This window comes from Pristis pectinata, chromosome 38 (assembly GCF_009764475.1).
Source record: "Pristis pectinata isolate sPriPec2 chromosome 38, sPriPec2.1.pri, whole genome shotgun sequence".
In the NCBI taxonomy this organism is placed as follows: Eukaryota; Metazoa; Chordata; class Chondrichthyes; order Rhinopristiformes; family Pristidae; genus Pristis; species Pristis pectinata.
The window spans coordinates 7832765-7853041 of NC_067441.1; the positions used below are offsets into that span (position 1 = coordinate 7832765).

General features: G+C 50.8%; 1 protein-coding gene across 1 annotated transcript in view; it reads right to left on the bottom strand.

Moving 5' to 3' along the window:
- The window catches only part of LOC127586934 (autophagy-related protein 2 homolog A-like), a 180832-nt gene that overhangs the window by 23959 nt on the left and 136596 nt on the right, over window positions 1–20277 (bottom strand). The window contains 5 exon segments of the mRNA XM_052044963.1: window positions 7756–7838; window positions 9744–9813; window positions 15987–16167; window positions 17437–17521; window positions 20132–20233. Coding sequence (XP_051900923.1) covers window positions 7756–7838; window positions 9744–9813; window positions 15987–16167; window positions 17437–17521; window positions 20132–20233 — 521 coding nt within the window.

Here is a 20277-nt window from a genome sequence, read left to right on the forward strand (position 1 = left end):
AGTGGGATGGGGTGGGGTGTTAATGTGGGAAAGGGGACAAAATGGGAGGACCAGAGGAGGGGGATTTCCAGCACAGTGCAATGAGTGGGTGACAGTCGTATAATGGTGGATGCAAAAATGAATCAAGGTATCCACAGCAGAGCAACCTCCTCATGTCACTGACTAATGTCCTGATTGGGACTTGTGGTGTCACCTATTTAATGGCACGTAATGTCAACTGTCGGCAGAGACAAGGGGGAGCTGACAAGGAAAGTTTCATAGAACACTACAGCACGGTACAGGCCCTTCAGCCCACAACATTGTGCTGACATTTTATCCTGCTCTAAGATCTATCTAATCCTTCCCTCCCACATAGCCCCCTATTTTTCTATCATTCATGTGTCTATCTAAGAGTCTCTTAAATGTTAAATTTCACACAGATAATCGGGCTCCCTCGAGACTTTAGCTTTGCTGGACTGGCAGAATTTCTGGACTATTGGATAGAACTCCTCCTAATACCCTGTTATTCTTTTAATGCACATTTTCGGAGATGTTACACAGTAGTATAACAAATTTTGCAGGGGACCTAGAGAGGTTAACAGGGACACAGGAAACAACCAAGTGAATCAGACACTGACCCATCAGTATTCCCGAACAATTGCAGTGTAGGTACATGGTTCCCTGAAAGTGGAGACACAGGTAGACAGGGTGGTGAAGTAGGTGCTTAGCACCCTTGCTTTCATTGGTCGGGGCACTGAGTATAAGAGTTGAGACGTCATGTTATGGCTGTACAAGACGTTGGTGAGACCGCACCTGGAGTAGTGTGTGCATTTCTGGTCACCCAGCTATAGGAAGGGTGTCATTAAGCAAGAGAGGGTGCAGAAGCGATTCACGAGGATGTTACTGAGACTGGAGGACTTGAGCTATGAGGAGGTACTGGATAGGCTGGGATGTTTTTCCCTTGGAGGCTGAGGGGTGACCCTTATAGAAGTTTATAACATCATGAGGAGCATAGATAGGGTGGATGATCACAGTTGTCTTCCCGGGGTAGGGGAGGCGGTTACTGTGACGCTATTACAGCGCCAGTGACCCGGGTTCAATTCCTGCCGCTGTCTGTACGAGTTTGTAAGTTCTCCCCGTGTCTGTGTGGGTTTCCTCCGGGTGCTCCGGTTTCCTCCCACATTCCAAAGACATACGGGTTAGGAAGTTGTGGGCATGTTACGTTGGCGCCGGAAGTGTGGCGACACTTGTGGGCTGCCCCCAGAATATTGCATGCAAAAGATGCATTTCACTGTGTGTTTCAATGTACATGTGACTAATAAAGATACCTTATCTTATCTTAAAGCTAGAGGGCATAGGTTTCAGCTGAGAGGGGAAAGACTTAAAGGGGACGTGAGGGGCAAGTTTTTCCACACAGAGGGTGGTGGGTATATGGAACAAGCTGCCAGAGGGAGTGGTAGAGGTGGGTACAATTAGAATGTCTAAAGGCCATGAATAGGATGGTTCACGCATAGGAAAGGTTTAGCAGGATATGGGCCAAATGTAGGCAAATGGGACTAGCTTAGGTAGACAACCTGGACGAGTTGGGCTGCAGGGCCTGTTTCTGTGCTGTATAACTCCATTATTAGGTAGTGAATTATCGGAATTTTACCGTGCATGGGATCTTGATAGAGCAAGTAAGTCTCCAGTAATCAGAAGACTCAGGTCCTCAAGTGATGAAAGAACCAGAGCAGAGGAGGCATTCTTTAACGCAGCCGGTTACTGTGATCTAGAAAGGGCAGTGGAAGTGGGTTCAATGGGTCTTGTGAAGGGGGAATCGGATAAATACTGAATAGCTCTTTCAAATGTGGAAGAAAAATTGGGCTCCTTTTGTGTAGCACTGACCATCGGTTGGTGTCACGCTTGGATGAGAGGGATTCATTGTTGCAGGGAGTTTCTGCTGGTGCTCATGTGTCAGGGCAGCTTGCGTACAATCATCACATTGTAACCCGTCTCAGGCCTGGAACAATCATCCAACAAAGATGCCCTTTCCACTGCCTGTTGGCCAAGTCACGCAGCTGAAGAGAAACATTTCTTGCATTTTCCTTTACTTTTGGAAGTGTTTTCTTTCTGGGGGCAGACAGGAGACAAAGACTCTGATGTAAAGCAGAGCCCGCAGCTAATGGGCACGTGGCTTCCTCCTGGGAATTAGCACTTGGGAGCACTGTGTGCAGTTCTGATCGCCCCATTACGGGGAAAACGTGGAGGCTTTGGAGAGGGTGCAGGAGAGGTTCACCAGGCTGCTGCCTGGATTAGAGGGCACGAGCTATAAGGAGAGGTTGGACGAACTTGGGTTGTTTTCTCTGGAGCGTCGGAGGCTGAGGGGAGACCTGATAGGAGTTTATGAAATTATGAGAGGTGGAGATAGGGTAGACAGTCAGTCTTTTTCCTGTAGGGTGGAAATGGTAAGTAATAGAGGGCAGTTAAGGTGAGAGGGGAAAGTTAAAGGAGATGTGCAGGGCAAGTTTTCTTTTTTACACAGAGAGTGGTGGGTGCCTGGAACGGGCTGCCAGGGGAGGTGATGGAAGCAGACACGATAGCAGCATTTAGACGGACACAGGAACAGACAGGGAGTGGAGGGATACGGATCAGGTGCGGGCAGATGGGATTAGTTTAGACTGGCATCACGGTCGGCACAGACGTGTTGGGCTGAAGGGCCTGTTCCTGTGCTGTTCTGTGTTCTATGAGACAGAAAGGAAAACAAAAATGGCCAGTCCTGATGCACAGAGAGAGAGAAACCTAGCAACACATTCACCAGGCAAAGGAGCTTAACTGCCCCTAAATTCCACCCCATCAGAGCAATTGCCCTAGCTCCATCCTTCGCCCTCCTCCACCTTCTCTGCTCCCTCGACCAACTTCGTTCTCTTCCCAGTTCTGATGAAGGGTGTCCGCCCTGAAACGTTAACCGTACCCCCCCCCCACTCCCAAAGGCCTCCTGCATCCTCCTCCCAGTCCATGCTGCTACCCAGCAAACACGGATATATCATAGCAACACACACACACACACACACACACACACACACACACACAAGGTGCTGGAGGAACTCAGCAGGTCAGGCAGCATCTATGGAGGGAAATGGGCAGCTGATGCTTCGGGTCGAGACCCTTCATCAGGACTGGACCCGAACAGGGGCTCGGCCCAAAACGCCGACTGTTTATTTCCCTCTGTAGATGCTGCCTGACCCGCTGAGTTCCTCCAGCTTTTTGTGTGTTGCTCCAGATTTCCAGCATCTGCAGTCTCTGGTGTCCCCATGGATATATCGTACTTGGCCTCCTTATCTGAACCAATGCCGTAGATGTAGTGAGCCAGGGTCACAGCACGGTTCCCTGAATCCCTCCAATGGGCACAGCTTGGCTGTTCACCAATCGTGAGCCAGGAGGAGTACATTAAACCCCAACCCCAGGTGCTCTGACATCGTTTAATGACAAAGCACCATGTTCACTGGTTTCTCTTTATCTAGTCTGCTCATTCCAAACTCCAACCAGTTTGCTCCTTTCTTAAACAGTACACATTCATAAACCTATCATTAGATGAGAGGATACGTTTGGTACCCTCCCATCTAATGAAAGGTTTAGAAAATCGTGAGGGACATGGAGAAGGTGAATCCCTTCCCCAGTGTAGGGGAGTCCAAAACTCGAGGGCATAGGTTTAAGGGGAAACATTTAAATGGGACCTGAGGGGCAACTTTGGTGGGTGGTGAGTACATGGAACGAGCTGCCAGAAGAAGTGGTAGAGGTGGGTACAATTACGACATTTAAAAGGGATTTGGACAATTACATGGATAGGAAAGGTTTAGAGGGATATGGGCAAAACGTGAGCAAATGGGACTCACTCACTTAGGCAATTTGGTCGGCATGGACACAATGGGCCGAAGGGCCTGCTTCCATGCTGTCGAGCTCATTGTGATAGAGAATGGAAACAGGCCCTTCAGCCCACCCAGTCCATGCCGACCATCAACCACCCACTTACACTCATCGTGTTTTATTCTCCCTGTAACTGCCCCCAGATTCTCCCCCTCACCCACACACAAGGGGACAATTAACCCAGCACCGACCCCGCACGTCGTTGGGATGTGGGAGGGAACCGGACCACCCGGGGGAAACCCACGCGGTCACAGGGAGAACGTGCAAGCTCCACACACACACACAGCACCGGAGGTCGGGATTGAACCCGGGTCTCTGGAGCTGTGAGGCAGCGGCTCTACCCGCTGCGCCACCGTGCCAGCCTATCTTATCTTATCATCATGAATCCATAGAATTTTGGAAGCCAGCAGTCAGTGCCTCCACTATCCCCACCCAAACCCTTGGATGGAATCATTAGATCCTGGGGCTCAAACCTTTTTCAAACCCACTGATTTCTCCACTATTGCTTCTAAACTGAAGCTAATTTCATTCAGACCCTCGGTCACTTTAGATCTGTAGTTCTTTCTTTCCCTATCAATTCCTTATTCCTTAAGATAATTTCTTCTATCTCAATACATAAAGCACCAGTGTTAACTTTCACGAATTATTTCTGGTTGACACATCTACAGGCGTTTTGACAATCTGTTTTTATCTCTCTCTGCAGGCAGGCAATTCTATGCAATCCACACTTCTGCTTCCTGTAGAGTCTGATGTCAGTACTTAGGAGTGAGGCAATATCCAGTTTAAGTACCTGATGACAATTTTAAGTAGGTATGTCTGATCAAGAGAGGCTGGACAGTTTGGCTCTGGATTGTTTGGAGTTTAGAAGAATGAAGGGCGACTTTATTCAGAAGTAGAAGATCCTAAGGGCACTTGATTTGGTAGATGTTGAGATACTTCCACTGGTGGGAGAGTCTCGAACAAGGGGGTGTAGCTATAAAATAAGGGGACGGTCATTTAAAATGGAGGTCAAATCCGGCCACTGTCCGTAAGGAGTTTGTACGTTCTCCCCGTGTCTGCATGGGTTTCCTCCAGGTGCTCCGGTTTCCTCCCACATTCCAAAGACGTACAGGTTAGGAAGTTGTGGGCATGCTATGTTGGCACCGGAAGTGTGGTGACAGTTGTGGGCTGCCCCCAGAACACTATGCAAAAAGATGCATTTTACTGTGTGTTTCGATGTACGTGTGACTAAGAAAGGTACCTCATCTTCAGAGGGTGGTGAATCTCTGGAATTCGGGGGAAATCATTGGACATACTCAAGGAGGTGGGTAAATATTTGAAAGATTGAGGAGTTGAGGATTACAGGGAACTGGCACGGGACAGGAATTGAGACCAGCATAGATCAGCCAGGATCACACTGAATGCAGGGGTAGGCTTGAGGGTCTGGTGCCTTACTCCTGCTCCTCATTCTCAGGGCTGGTATCAAACATGTCAGGTACAGAGTAACGCTCCCTTTACTCTCTCCCAAAGCTGAGCCAATGCGGTAACCATCCCTGTGACCCAGCTGTGGTGGACAAAAGACTGGCACTTTATCCATTGGAGCGTAGGAGAATGAGGAGTGACCTTATAGAGGTGTATAAAACCATGAGGGGCATAGATAGGGTGAATGCACACAGTCTCCCCCCCCCCCCCGCCCCCCCTCAGGGTTGGGAGTCAAGGGCGTATATTTAGGGTGAGAGGTGAGAGATTTAATAGGAACCCAAGGGGCAACTTTTTTACCCAGAGGGAGTGCCAGAGGAAGTGGTTGAGGCAGGTACATTAACAACATTTAAAAGACACTTGGACAGGTACACAGATAGGAAAGGTTTAGAGGGATATGGGCCAAACTTGGGCAAGTAGGACTAGTTTAGATGGGCATGGACTGGTTGGGCTGAAGGGCCTGTTTCCGTGCTGTCTGAAGACACAAGAGAGACTTCAGATGTTGGAAATCTGGAGCAACGCACAAAATGCTGGAGGAACTCAGCGGACTGGGTCCTGATGAAGGGTCCTGACCCGAAACGTCGACTGTCCATTTCCCTCCAGAGATGCTGCCCGACCCGCTGAGTTCCTCTAGCTGTCTGTGTGTTGCTCTGGGCTTTATGACTCTCCTTATAAAAAAAATCTACTGCCTGTGGGTCGGTTTGAAACACCGCTCACTCTCTGCGGGTTATTCGCACTGTGGGAACCTTCACGCTATCAACCTGGGCAGCATTCAAGCTCCAGTCCCAGAAGTGTCCCAAGGAATGGGACAAAGAATCCAGATATGAGAGAGAGGGGGCGGGAGAGGGGGCGAGGGCGCATGGGATAGCAGGGTGGAACTCAGCAGACTGACTCGCCAGAGAAACAAAGGACTGCAGATGCTGGAATCCAGCTGAAAAACACGATGATGCTGGAGGAACTCAGCAGGCCAGGCAGCATGACTGACATATCAGTGTGGGAAGGGGGTTGAAGTGACTGGTAACGGGGAGATGCAGGTCGCAGTTACGGACAGAGCGCAGGCGTTCTGCGAAACGGTCACCCAGCCTGCGTTTGGTCTCGCCGATGTAGAGGAGGCCACACTTGGAGCACCGAATGCAGTGGATGATATTAAGGGAGGTGCAGGTGAATTTCTGTCTCACCTGAAAGGACTGTTTGGTTCCCTGGATGGAGGTGGTGTAGGGGCAGGTGTTGCACCTACGGCGGGGGTGGGAGTGGGATGGGTGGGGGGAGGAGTGAACGAGGGAGTCACAGAAAGACCGGTCCCTGAGAAAGGCAGCAAGGGGTGGGGAGGTGGGGGGAAGATATGCTTGGTGGTGACTGTCATATCGGTGATAGTGTGGGGGGGGGGGGGGGAGTGGCTGAATAACCAATGCACACTTGTATGGGAACTTAGCAAGTGGGTCAACAAGTGACTGCTGGCAGCTGGATCTCCAAGGTAGTTTCACCTACATCTGACTGGTGTCTTCAAGCAGGCATAGGTTTGGTGCTGGGGTTAGTGTTGGTGTAGGTAGTTCTTCCAAAGGAGGGACAGTAGAGGACACACAACCCTTTGGGGCTACAATACCACTCCATTACTAGGTGCCCCTACAATGAGACACCTGACTGACATCAGTACAATCGAAACCCCTCTCAAGCACACCAGCTCACACGGGAGCAGATTGTCAGGGCAAGTGGAAGGTCAGATCAGGATTAGTGATTGGGTGAAGGATTAATCGGAGTAAAAGGAAACGTGCCGAGATTAATGAGGGAGTTCTGGGAAAGAGCTCGATCTTCTGGGATTCTGTACAATGGGAGAGGGTGTGACTTACTGGGATTCCATTGATTAGGAAGGAGTTTGGTCCATTGGAGTTCTATCCAATTGGAATGAATGGGAAGGATTGGGTCGATGGAGCGAATGATTTGGTTTGCTGGCAGCCCATGCTAGGGATCTTTCTTTTGGGGTCAGGAAGCAACGGCTTTAACGCTTCTGCTCCAGGCTGGTGCAGTGTGGAAGTGACAATTACCACAGGCCTCCTTTGACAGTAGGTAGATATTAACAGTGAACAGACAGCGGACTATAACAGTCTACAGACAGCGGACTATAACAGTCTACAGACAGCGGACCTTAACAGTCTACAGTGTCTATTAGAACAGTGCACTATAGACATCTATAGAGATTCAGGACGATGCACATGTAGCAGAACAAATCTGGCCTCCCAAAGAGCAAGAGGAAGTTTGGCTTCATCCTACATCCCCAGGAGCGGCAGCTCTATCTGCTCTGTCTCTCTCTGCTGGTTGCAAGGAAACCTGGAGGAACGGGACAGGTGGGGATGGCTCTGATGGGCAGAACGGCCTTCCGCCATGCTGTGACGGTCCCATCGCCTGCCCAACACTCACCCATGTCTGCAGCACAGTCTCTTCAGCTTCAGTTCAGAGCAGTTGAGCTGAGCGAGTCCTATCAGTATTCCAGCGAACGTGCCCTGCGGACGATGGAAACACATACTGAGGCTTGTAGAATGGGAGCGCCGGACTTCTGTGCAACTGATCACGGTCACCAAAAGCACCACGGACACTCGGAGCATCCCTTAACACCGCTGCTCAAGCCAATGAGTTGGTGGCAGGAATTATGGCAGCTATTCCTTTTGACAGTAGGCAGATATTAACAGTGAACAGACAGTGGACTGCAACAGTCTACAGTGTCTATTAGAACTATAGAAATCTACAGAATTTACTTAAACAACCCACGACAATAGTCATTGAGAAACACAACACAGAAACAGGCCTTTCAGCCCATCAACCACTCGTTTTTACATTAATCCTATCTGAGTGCATTTTATTTTCCCCTCATTTCTATCAGCTGCTCCCCCCCTCCCCACCCCCAGATTCTACCACTCACCTACACACAGCGGTGCGGAGGGGAATTAACACACCGACCTTGCACGTTGTGGGATGTGGTAGGAAACCGGAGCACCCGGGGGAAACCCATGCGGTCACAGGGAGAACATGCAAACTCCACACACACACACACACACACACACACACACACACACACACACACAGAGCCAGAGGTCGGGATCGAACCCGGGTCTCTGGCACGGTGTGGCAGCGGCTGTACACGCCACGCCACCGGTGCAGGTTTGGAGCTGCACTGAGTAGTCCACAGGCCATAGGTTCAGGTGTAGAACTGGAGTCCCATCTCCACACAGGTGGGGTAAAGCCAGCAGGTATGTTCCTCAAGAGGTGTTTTACAACTGCAACAAAGCAATTCTTTTAAACTATTTCGATCCTGAAACTGCCGTGGTGGGATTTGAACTTGCATTGTCTGGATTGCTTGTCCAGTCACCTGATCACTCGACCACCATCCCCTCAACAGCACTGGGTGCCCAGGGAACTGCATTCTGGCAAGGATCAGGGTCTGAGGATAAGGAGATGGCTGCTTGTTGGAGAAGGTCTACTTGACCCAAGCCTGACGGGGCCTGTCTGTGTGTAGCTGGGGCACCAAACACATTACAAGGAGACACAAGAGACGGCAGACACTGGAATCTGAAGTAACAATCAGCTGGAGGAACTCAGCAGGTCAAGCAGCATCTGTGGGGGGAGGGGGGGGGGGCAGAGAGGGAACTGTCGACATTTCAGGTCGGAAAGGTCCTGATGCAGGGCTTTGACCCGAAACGTCGACAATTCCTCCCCCACCCCACAGATGCTGCTCGACCTGCTGAGTTCCTCCAGCAGAGTGTTGGTTGCAACACGTTACAAGCTCCTATGCTTGAGTCGGGGTCAGGGTGAAGAAACCGCAGAGAGTTGTGGACACAGCCCAGCGCATCACGGACACCAGCCTCCCCTCCTTGGACTCTGTCTTTACCTTTCGTTGTCTTCGTGAAGCAGCCAGAATAATCAAAGACCCCACCCACCCGGGCCATTCTCTCTTCTCTCCTCTCCCATCAGGCAGAAGATACAGGAGCCTGAGGGCACGTACCACCAGACTTAAGGACAGCTTCTACACCACTGTGATAAGACTACAGAACGGTTCCCTTATACAATGAGATGGACTCTGACCTCACGCTCTACCTTGTTGTGACCTTGCACCTTATTGCACTGCACTTTCTCTGTAGCTGTGACACTTTACTCTGTACTGTTATTGTTTTTACCTGTACTACCTCAATGCACTCTGTACTAACTCAATGTAACTGCACTGTGGAATGAATTGACCTGTACGATCGGTATGCAAGACAAGTTTTTCACTGTAACTCGGTACAAGTTACAGTGAATAATAAACCAATACCCTAACAGAGCTTGAGTGGATGTGGTAAACTACACTCAGACGGGGAGAGAGAGCAGTGTACAGAGCGAGGTCTCTCCCTCAGCCGATGAAGGGCACCACTCACTTGATCCATGGTTACGTGTTTTCCGTGATAGTCCAACCAGATTGGCACCTCTGAGGTAAATCGGAATTCCCTGTCACACGGAAAGACCACAAGTTATAACTCAGACCCTTGTTGCTGTTCTCCCAAAGCCCGACACACATGTAACTCCTGCCCTGGCAAGCTCAGCGGATTACCCCGCACCCTCTGCGGACTGGCGCACAGGAGTGGACCGAGACCGGACACAGGAGGGGAGTAGGAGAGTCGAGAGGTGGCTACAGAGCTAATCCTGTCAGTGTGTACTGGACAGGAACAGGCCCTTCGGCCCACCATGTCTGCGCTGACCATGATGCCATGATCTGTACTCTTTGGAGTTTGGAAGAATAAGAGGTGATCTCACTGGCTTGTGACCATGGGAGGTGGAGGTTAATGCTCATAGAACAGATGGCTCCACAGGCATGATTTTAGGGGGTCTACCCTTATCCGGATCCTGTTCCACTCTTCAAACTCTTCAAAACAATTTGTTTTTATATACAAGATCTGTAGGGAGCACAACAGGTTACCTGTTGAGATGCTTCCACTAGTGGGGGAATCTCGAACAAGGGGACATTGTTACAAGGTTAGGGGGTAGTCATTTATAGAACAGTACAGCACAGGAACAGGCCCTTCGGCCCACGATGTCTCTGCTGACCATGATGCCAACTGAAGCTGCAGGTCTGTCCGGCCGTGGTCTATATCCCTCCATTCCCTGCCTGTCCCAGTGTGGATCAGGGCTTCTCCAGGGGTGAATGGGTCAGCCAATCCCAACTTCATTTAACGCTCTATGGGTCTGTCCAAGACTGCTTCGTGATTGGACATATTTGCACAATCACTTTCCCATCCACAGGAAACAGGGTGAAATCAACAGAGATACAGATTACCACAAGCTTCTGCGCCCAATAACTGCTCGTAACCCGGAAGTTGGAAGTATGGCCACCCCGCAATGTATTTATATAAAAACATTGGGCAAACAAGGACAACGTGTAGTTCAACTCAAACCAGTCAGATTTCCCCGCAAGGTGCAATGATACTGTTGCAGGAAAACTATTCTCCATACTCAGTAATGTCTGAGCTCTGTGCAGAATAAAGGACTGGTTTGTTTCAATCATGCTGTACATGCCCTGTGATCCCCAACCTCGCACTAGAGCCATGAACCACGTTCCCACCCGGCAGAAGATGCCTGCAGTCCCACAAATCCATCCCGCCCGTCTCCCAAACACTTGTTGAACGGACTGCACACGTCAGCCGCTCATCGGCTGGGGAGGACCCGTGGAAGCCACTTATCTCCCCCTTATCTGCTTTGTCATTCCAGATCAAGACTGATTTATTCCCTTGGCATCACTTCCATTTACAAACCCTCTTAGCAGTGTGGAGGAACAAGAGGGATTTTGGGATCCACGTCCATAGATCCCTCAAGGTTGCCGCACAGGTCGATAGGGTTGTTAAGAAGGCGTATGGAGTGTTGGCCTTCATTAGTCGGGGTATTGAGTTCAAGAGCCGCGAGGTGACGTTGCAGCTCTATAGAACTCTGGTCAGACCACACGTGGAGTACTGCGTTCAGTTCTGGTCGCCTCATTATAGGAAGGATGTGGAAGCTTTAGAGAGGGTGCAGAGGAGATTTACCAGGATGCTGCCTGGATTGGAGAGCATGTCTTATGAGGATAGGTTGAGCGAGCTAGGGCTTTTCTCTTTGGAGAGGAGGAGGATGAGAGGTGACTTGATAGAGGTGTACAAGATGATGAGGCATAGATCGAGTGGACAGTCAGAGACTTTTTCCCAGGGTGACAATGGCTAACATGAGGGGACTTAATTTTAAGGTAATTGGAGGAAGGTATAAGGGGGATGTCAGAGGTAAGTTTTTTTTTAAACAGAGAGCGGTGGGTGCGTGGAACGCACTGCCGGCAGAGGTGGTGGGGGCAGATACATTAGGGACATTTAAGACACTCTTAGGTAGGCACATGAATGATAGAAAAATAGGGGGCTATGTGGGAGGGAAGGGTTAGATAGATCTTAGAGCAGGATAAAATGTCGGCACAACATTGTGGGCCGAAAGGCCTGTACTGTACTGTGCTGTGCTGTAGTGTCCTATGTTCTAAACCCCATAACCCTCAACTCCCTTAAATTGCTAAAAACCTCTGACTGACTGTGCCTCCTCAGCTCTCCCAGGTTGAGAATTCCAAAGAATCCAGGCGAAGACATTTCTCCTCATCTCAGTCCTGAATGGCCGACCCCTTCAGCACATTCCCGATAGTTTGGTTGAAAAGGGTGGAAGCATTTAAATGTGGAAGAGGAGTTCAGGGCTAACGTGCCACCCAGAAGGGCGAGTTGAGGTGACTGCAAGTCCAGGGAACCCTGGATGCCAAGAGATGTCGAGGACTGGATACAGGAAATATACAAGTGTTTGGAGAAGTGAAAACCCTTCAGGAGTACGGGGTGTAGGGAGGTCCTTGTAAAAAGACCAGGAGGGGATTGAGGGGCAGGATTAAGGAAAACTCCAAAACTTCCTACTAGTGTATTAAGAGCAAGAGGGTAACCAGGAAAAGAGAGGGGCCTATTAGGGAAGTAGCAATCTGTGCTTGGAGTCTGATGACAGATGAGGTCTTAAATGAACACTCCTCACGTGAAGTTGCTAAGGAAGACATTGTAGCTGGAGAATTCAAGGAGGGGGACAGTGAGTCCTAGAACATGTAGGCATTAAGGAAGATGCAAGTTGTCTCAGGAGACTTAAAAGTGGATAAATCCCCAGTGTGCTGTGGGAGGGTGGGGCCCTGACAGGGATTTTTAAATCTTCACTAGCCACAGTGAGGTGCCAGGTGACTGGAGGACAGCAAATGCAGTGTCTTTATTCATTGCACTGCACTTTCTTTGTAGCTGTGACACTTTACTCTGCATTCTGTATTGTTTTACCTTGTACTACCTCTATGCCCTGTGTTGATCGGTATGCAAGACAAGTTTTTCACTGTACCTCGGTACAAGTGACAATAATAAACCAATTCCAATAAGGGCAGCAGGGAGAACCCTGCTAACTATAGATGTGTGAGTCTAATGTCAGTGGTAGGGAGGGTTTTTTAAAATTTATACAGCACAGTAACAGGCCCTTCTGGCCCAATGAGCCCGCGCCGCCCGATTACACCCCACGTTAACCTGCTAATCTGTACGTCTTTGGAACGTGGGAGGAAACCCACACAGTCACGGGGAGAACGTACAAACTCCCTACAGACAGCGGTGGGAATCGAACCCCAATTGCTGGCGCTGTAATAGCGTTATGCTAATCGCTACGCTACTGTGCTGCCCTAAGGGCACCATTCCTAAGGGACAGGAATAAGCTAAACCTGGAAGGGATTTGTTTGGGGAGAGATCCTGTCTGACCAATTTGAGTGACACTTTCAGAGGTAACAGAACGTGTCAGTGGGGGCAGTGCGGTTGATGTGGTCAACGTGGACATCTGATTTGTACAATGTTCTACATTACCATGATAGCTTGGGGGTCAGAAGGGAACTCCCACCAATGTTTTCTACACATTGATTCTACTTCATGATGTTATAGAGCCACGGATTTGTATAGCACGGAAACAGGCCCTTCGGCCCAACTCCTCCATGCTAACCAAGATATCTGTCCAAGCTACTTCCATTTGCCTGCATTTAGCCCGTATCCCTCCAAACCTTTCCTATCCATGTACCTGCCTAAATGCCTTTTAAATGTTATAACTGTACCCGCCTCTATCATTTCCTCTGGCAGCTCGTTCCATATACCCACCACCCTCTGTGTGAAAAACTTGCTCCTCAGTTCCCCTTTCCCCTCTCACAGAACATAGAACAATTACAGCACAATTCAGGCCCTTCGGCCCACAAAGCTATGCCGAACATGTCCCTGCCCTAGAAATTACTAGGCTTACCCATAGCCCTCTATTTTACTCAGCTCCATGTACCTATCTAACAGCCTCTTGAAAGACCCTATTGTATCCGCCTCCACCACTGTTGCCGGCAGCCCATTCCACACACTCACCACTCTCTGAGTAAAAAAAACTTACCCCTGACATCTCCTCTGTGCCTACTCCCCAGCACCTTAAACCTGTGTCCTCTTGTGGCCACCATTTCAGCCCTGGGGAAAAGCCTCTATCTACCCGATCAATGCCTCTCATCATCTTATACACCTCTATCAGGTCCCCCCTCATCCTCCCTCTCCAAGGAGAAAAGGCCGAGTTCCCTCAACCTGCTTTCATGAGGCATGCTCCGCATCCCAGGCAGCATCCTTGTTAAACTATATCTTCTGGTTTTAGACTCCCCTACCCTGGGGGAAAGACTGCGACCATCCACCTTATCCATGCCCCCCATGATTTCATAAACCTCCATAAGGTCAGCCCTCACCCTACTATGCTTCAGAAAGAAAGTCCCAGCCGATCCAGTCTCTCCTTATAACTCAAGCCCTGCAGTCCTGGTGACATCCTCGTGAATCCTTTTCCAGTTTAACGACATCCTTCCTATAACTGCGAGACCAGAACTGCACACAACATTCCAAGTGCGGTCTCACCAATGACTTGTACAGTTGGAACATGACGTCCCAACTCCAGTATTCAACGCCCTGACCGATGAAGGCCAGCGTGCCAAACGCCTTCTTCACCACCCTGCCTACCTGTGTCGTCACTTTCAGGGAACAGTGTACCTGTACCCCCGGGTCTCTCTGTTCTACAGCACCCCCCAGGGCCCTGCCATTTACTGTGCAAGTCCTTCCCTGACCAAAATGCAACACCTCGCGCTTGCCTTAAGCTCCATCTGCCATTCCTTGGCCCACTTCCCCAGTTCATCTGAGTCCTGTTGTAATCTTAGACAACCTTCTTCATTGTCCACTACACCATCAATTTTGGTGTTCACTAATCACGTCATGAAAATAGATGACAAATAACAGTGGACCCAGCACCGATCCCTGCGGCACACCACTGGTCATAGGACTCCAGTCTGAATGACGACCTTCCACCACCACCTCCTTCTACCAAGCCAATTTTGCCTCATCTCACCCTGGAACCTATGTGATCTAACCTTCCAGGCTAGCCTTACCACGTGGGACCTTGTTTACAACATCTACTGCCCTGTCCTCGTCAATCTTCTTCACTACCTCTTCAAAAAAACTCATTAAATTTTCCGAGTGATGATCTTTTTACCCATCTGCCTTTATCCCACTCCCTATTATCAAAACCATCCTTCCTCAGGATACATGCTTAGGATACATTACAGATATCTCCTGAACGAGTACTACGTCCAATGTGCGTTGAATTCTATCCACCGCACTTTTGGAGAGACGTCAAGGCCTTGGAGGGGGGTCCAGAGGGAGAATTACTGACACGTTTCACAGGGATAAACGACTTCAATCAATGAAGAGACTGCGGTCAAGCAGAGGTGGCCAAGGGGAAAGTTAACCGAGGCACTCGAAATAATGAGGGACTCAGAGAGTAAAGTGGGCTGGAAAATGGAGTGGGCAGCTCTAAGGTGAATGACAAAGGAGCAGCAGTGAGATGAGGAAGGGATATTTCACAGTGTGTCGGAACGTTTTCCCGGGACGATGGTGGAAACAGACACAAGAGCAACGTTTCCAATGGAAAGCTAGATTATGGAGTCACCCAACACAGAAGCAGACCGTTCGACCCACCATGTCCACGCCTGCCATCGAGTGTCGACCTATACTTATCCCATTTAGCAGCAGCCAGCCTGCAGCCTTCATTATTAAACACCTTCACAGGGAGAGTGTTCCAGATTCCAGCCCCCCTCTGGGTGAACAAAGTTCTTCCTCATACGCCTCCTAACCCTCTTACCCCTCATCTATACCCTCTGGTTTTAGATGGGGAAAAGTGTCTCACAATCTACCTCATCTATGTCCCTCTGATTCTGTCCACCTTTACCAGGCTCCCCCCTCTGCTGCCTCCTCTCCAAGGAAACCAACCCGGCCAATCCAGCCTCTGCTTGTAACTGAAACATTCCAGTCTCGAACTGGAACGTCTAGTTGGGATGCAGGAGGGAACCGGAGCACCCGGGGGAAACCCACGCGTCTACAAGGGGAACGTGCAAACTCCACACACACACAGCGCCGGAGGTCGGGATCGAACCCGGGTCTCTGGAGCTGAGAGGCAACGGCTCTACCCGCTGTGCCACTGAGCCAGCTTTGATCCACCACAAGCAACAATCTGAACCAGAAACAGTCAAGGAGATTCCCCAAGGCACGTGGCCAGCAGTACACCTGAAATAAATTGGCTGCTCGGAGGAAGAGGCAGTGGACGAGGAACTGTGCTCGCTTAAGGTGGTCTCCATCGAGGCCGTCATCTCGGGCAACTCGAGCCCGCCCTGACAAGGTTCTGCGTCCCTGCCAACGGAATCAGCCTCAAAGACTCCACTCGCCCTCTGGCCGGGCTCGGGTTTGGCTGCAGGAGAGAGCAGAGAAGGCACAAGTTATTTGTGAAAGTCACCTAGAAAATAAGAATGATTAAACCCCGGCCAACTCCCGGAACGTCCACAGCTGATGAATGACCTTCCCCTACGATGGTCAACGTAGAGTTATAGAGACACACCTCACGGAAACAGGCCCTTCGGCCCACTGAGTTCCTGCTGACCATCAACCATCCATTTACTTCAATCCCATTTTATTCTCCCCACGTTCCCATCAACTCCCCCAGGTTCTACCCCTCACCCACACACCGAGGGACAATTAACCCACCGACCCCACACGTCGTTGGGATGCGGGAGGGAACCGGAGCACCCAGGGGAAACCCATGCGGTCACAGGGAGAACGTGCAAACTCCACACACAGACATACACACACACAGCACCGGAGGTCAAGATCGAACCCGGGTCATCGGTGCTGTGAGGCAGCGGCTCTGCCCGCTGGGCCATTGTGCCGAGGGCAACCGTGGTCGGCGAGACACGGTAGAAGTCCCGCACACAGCAGACGAGTCAGCAGGTGAGATAATTCCTTTTGTTGAGGAGAAATATCAGCCCCGGACGGTCGTACAAGATATTTGTGAGACTGCACCTGGAATATTGTGAACAGTTCTGGTCGCCCATTAGGAAGGATGTCATTCAGCTGGAGAGGGGGCAGGAAAGATTCACGAGGGTGTTACGGGGACCGGAGGGCTTGAGTTATAAGGAGGGACTGGACAGGCCGGGACTGTTTTCCCTGGAGCGAAGGAGGCTGAGGGGTGACCTTATAGAGGTTTATAAAACCATGGGGGGTGCAGATAAGGTGGACGGTCACAGTCTATTCCCCTCAGGGTGGGGGAGTCTAAAACTAGAGGGCATGGCTTTAAGGTGAGAGGGGAAAGATTTACAGGGGACCTGAGGGATAACTTTTTCATGCAGAGAGTGGTGGGTGTGTGGAACGAGCTGCCAGAGGAAGTGGTTGAGGCGGGTACAATTACAATGTTTAAAAGACAGGTACATGGATGGGAAAGGTTTCGAGGGATATGGGTCAAACACAGGCAAATGAGATTAGCTCAGGAAAATAACTTGGTTGGCATTGGACCAGTTGGGGTGAAGGGACTGATCCGTGTTGTATATCTCTATGAGTACCAATTTCCTCCCAGAAACAATGTTTGACGTCCGGTTCAGAGGGCAGGCAAGCCCCAGGGTTAACGGTGTAGAACACTTGACCTCAACGCCAGCATCGAAGCAGCCGTCATGCCCAACCTTCCTACCTTCTGCTGCTGAATCGATGGGAACAACGGGATTAATTCCAGTTGCAAAACTTGTGAAGAAGTCCTTCAGGAAGAATAAGGCATCCTGAGCAGGGAGAGGGAAGAGAATAAAATTAACAGGCAGCCAGGACCAGAGCGGTGATTACCGTGGTGCACCTGTCCCCCTGGAGACCAAGGGCAGGATTCAGTTCCCACTGTCACACGCTTGTGGTCTACCTGCCCTCAAGCACACTGATGCAAAGGGTCTTCTAATTCATGAAGGCTGGAGGTGCACAGCGTGGGGGAATTGGTAAATGGTTTACTATTGTCACATGTACTGAGGTACAGTGAAAAACTTTGTTTTGCATGCCGTCCATACGGATCATTTCAAAACAAAAGCACATTGAGGTAGTACAAAGGGAAAAGCAATAAAAGAATTCAAAATATGAGGATAGGTTGAGTGAGCTAGGGCTCTTCTCTTTGGAGAGGAGGAGGATGAGAGGTGACTTGATAGAGGTGTACAAGATGACAAGAGGCATCAATCGAGTGGACAGTCAGAGACTTTTTCCCAGGGCGACAATAGCTAACATGAGGGGACATAATTTTGTGACTGGAGGAAGGTATAAAGGGGATGTCAGGGTAAGTTTTTTTTTACACAGAAAGTGGTGGGTGCGTGGAACGCACTGCCGGCAGAGGTGATGGGGGCAGATACATTAGGGACATTTAAGACACTTACATAGACACATGAATGATGGAGAAATGGGGGGCTATGTGGGAGGGAAGGGTTAGATAGAGATTAGAGCAGGATAAAATGTTGGCACAACATTGTGGGCTGAAGGGCCTGTACTGTGCTGTAATGTTCTACGTTAATGTAGTGTTACAGAGAAAGTGCAGTGCAGGCAGACAATAAGGTGCAAGGGCCATGACGAGGTAAACTGGGAGGTCAAGAGTTCATCATTAACGTATGAGAGGTCCTTTCAAGTCTTATAACAGAGGGGTAGAAGCTGTCCTTGAGCCTGGTGGTACGTGCTTTCAGGCTTTTGTATCTTCTGCCCGATGGGAGGAGGGAGAAGAGAGAATGTCCGGGGCGGGTGGTGTCTTTGATTATGTCGGCTGCTTTCCCGAGGCAGCGGGAAGTGTAGACAGAGTCCAAGGAGGGGAGGCTGATTTGCATGACGGACTAGGCTGTGTTCACAACTCTCTGAAGTTTCTTGCGGTCCTAGGCAGAGCAGTTGCCGTACCAAGCCGTGATGCAACCAGATAGGATGCTTTTTACGGTGCATCAGTAAAAATTGGTGGGGGTTATTGGGGACATGCCGAATTTCCTTTAGGGCTAAAATGAAACGAGAGGAGGGGAGGGGGACTGTGCTGTCGAGGGGCGAAGACAGTGGTTCAATGGCTGTGCGAAGGTGGCAGATGCAGCTGTGAAGAGACTGGAGATAAAGTTGAGACACAGGAGACAGCAGACGCTGGAATCTGGAGCAACACACAATCTGCTGGAGGAACTCAGCGGGTCGAGCAGCATCTGTGGGGGGTGAGGGATTGTCGACGTTCCAGAACAGAGAGTGCAGAGGGGAGACGGCCGGGATAAAGAGAGGGGGACAGGAGCCCGAGGAGGGGGTGAAGGATGACGGGCTGGCTGCGCCAGGAGGCGAGGGAACTCTGACAATGCCTTTCCCCTCACAGATGCTGCTCGACCCGCTGACTGTTTGCAGCCGGAGGCATCGCTCGGCGTATGGGGTCGACAGAGGCCTGGGTGGTTTGGGAATGGCAGTCTGCAGGTCGGTGAGGGACACTGCCACTGATGCGTCGGGTAACACAATCCGTGCAACAGTGGCAATGAGTGTGCAGCGGAAAGAACGGCCCCTCCCACAGTTAAAAGCTGTTGGGCAGAGGGGTGGGAAGTGCTCAAGGCACACTGAACGTTGGACAGACGGGCGTCTCTGGGCTTGCATTCAAATTTTCCCAAAGGGACTCCACAAACACCTCTCGTCCTCGAGTCCATCCACCAAACGGCAGCGAAGAGGAGGGACGATGGCCAGAGGGGAGTGAGGGCAGAGTGACGGTCAGCGAGGGGAGTGGGAGTGACAGACTGACGGTCAGCGAGGGGAGTGGGGGCGGAGTGACGGTCAGTGAGGGGAGTGAGGGTGGAGTGACGGTCAGCGAGGGGAGTAGGAGTGAGAGGGATGGCCAGCGAGGGGAGTAGGAGTGACAGTGAAGGTCAATGAGGGGATGGGAGTGACAGTCAGCGAGGAGAGTGAGGGCGGAGTGACGGCCAGCGAGGGGAGTGGGAGTGACTGATGATCAGCGAGGGGAGTGGGGGCAATGGGTGACGGTCAGCAGGGGGAGTGGGAGTGACGGTCAGCGAGGGGAGTGAGAGCAGAGTGACGGCCAGCGAGGGGAGTGGGAGTGACAGTGATGGTCAGTGAGGGGAGTGGGAGTGACAGAGTGATGGTCAGCGAGGGGAGTGGGGGCAATGAGTGACGGTCAGCGGGGGGAATGGCGGCAATGAGTGACGGTCAGCGAGGGGAGTGGGGGCAGAGTGACGGCGAGCGAGGGGAGTGGGGGCAGAGTGACGGTCAGCGGGGGGAGCAGAGGTGACAGAGTGCCGGTGAAGGAGAGGAGTGGAGGTGATGGAGTGCCGGTAAACGAGGGGAGAGAGGGTGACGGAGGGAAGGAGCGACAGAGAGATTTTCAGTGTGTTTCAGCCACTAACCTGGTCAATATTGAGGCGTAACGGCATGAGAGAGACTCGCAGGCAGCATTCAGGGCCACCAAGCCCCGACTCTGGCCTGACGTGGAGGGCTTTAATTGTCAGCTGTAACACACAGTACACATTGGCACAATTACTCCAGCGCTGTT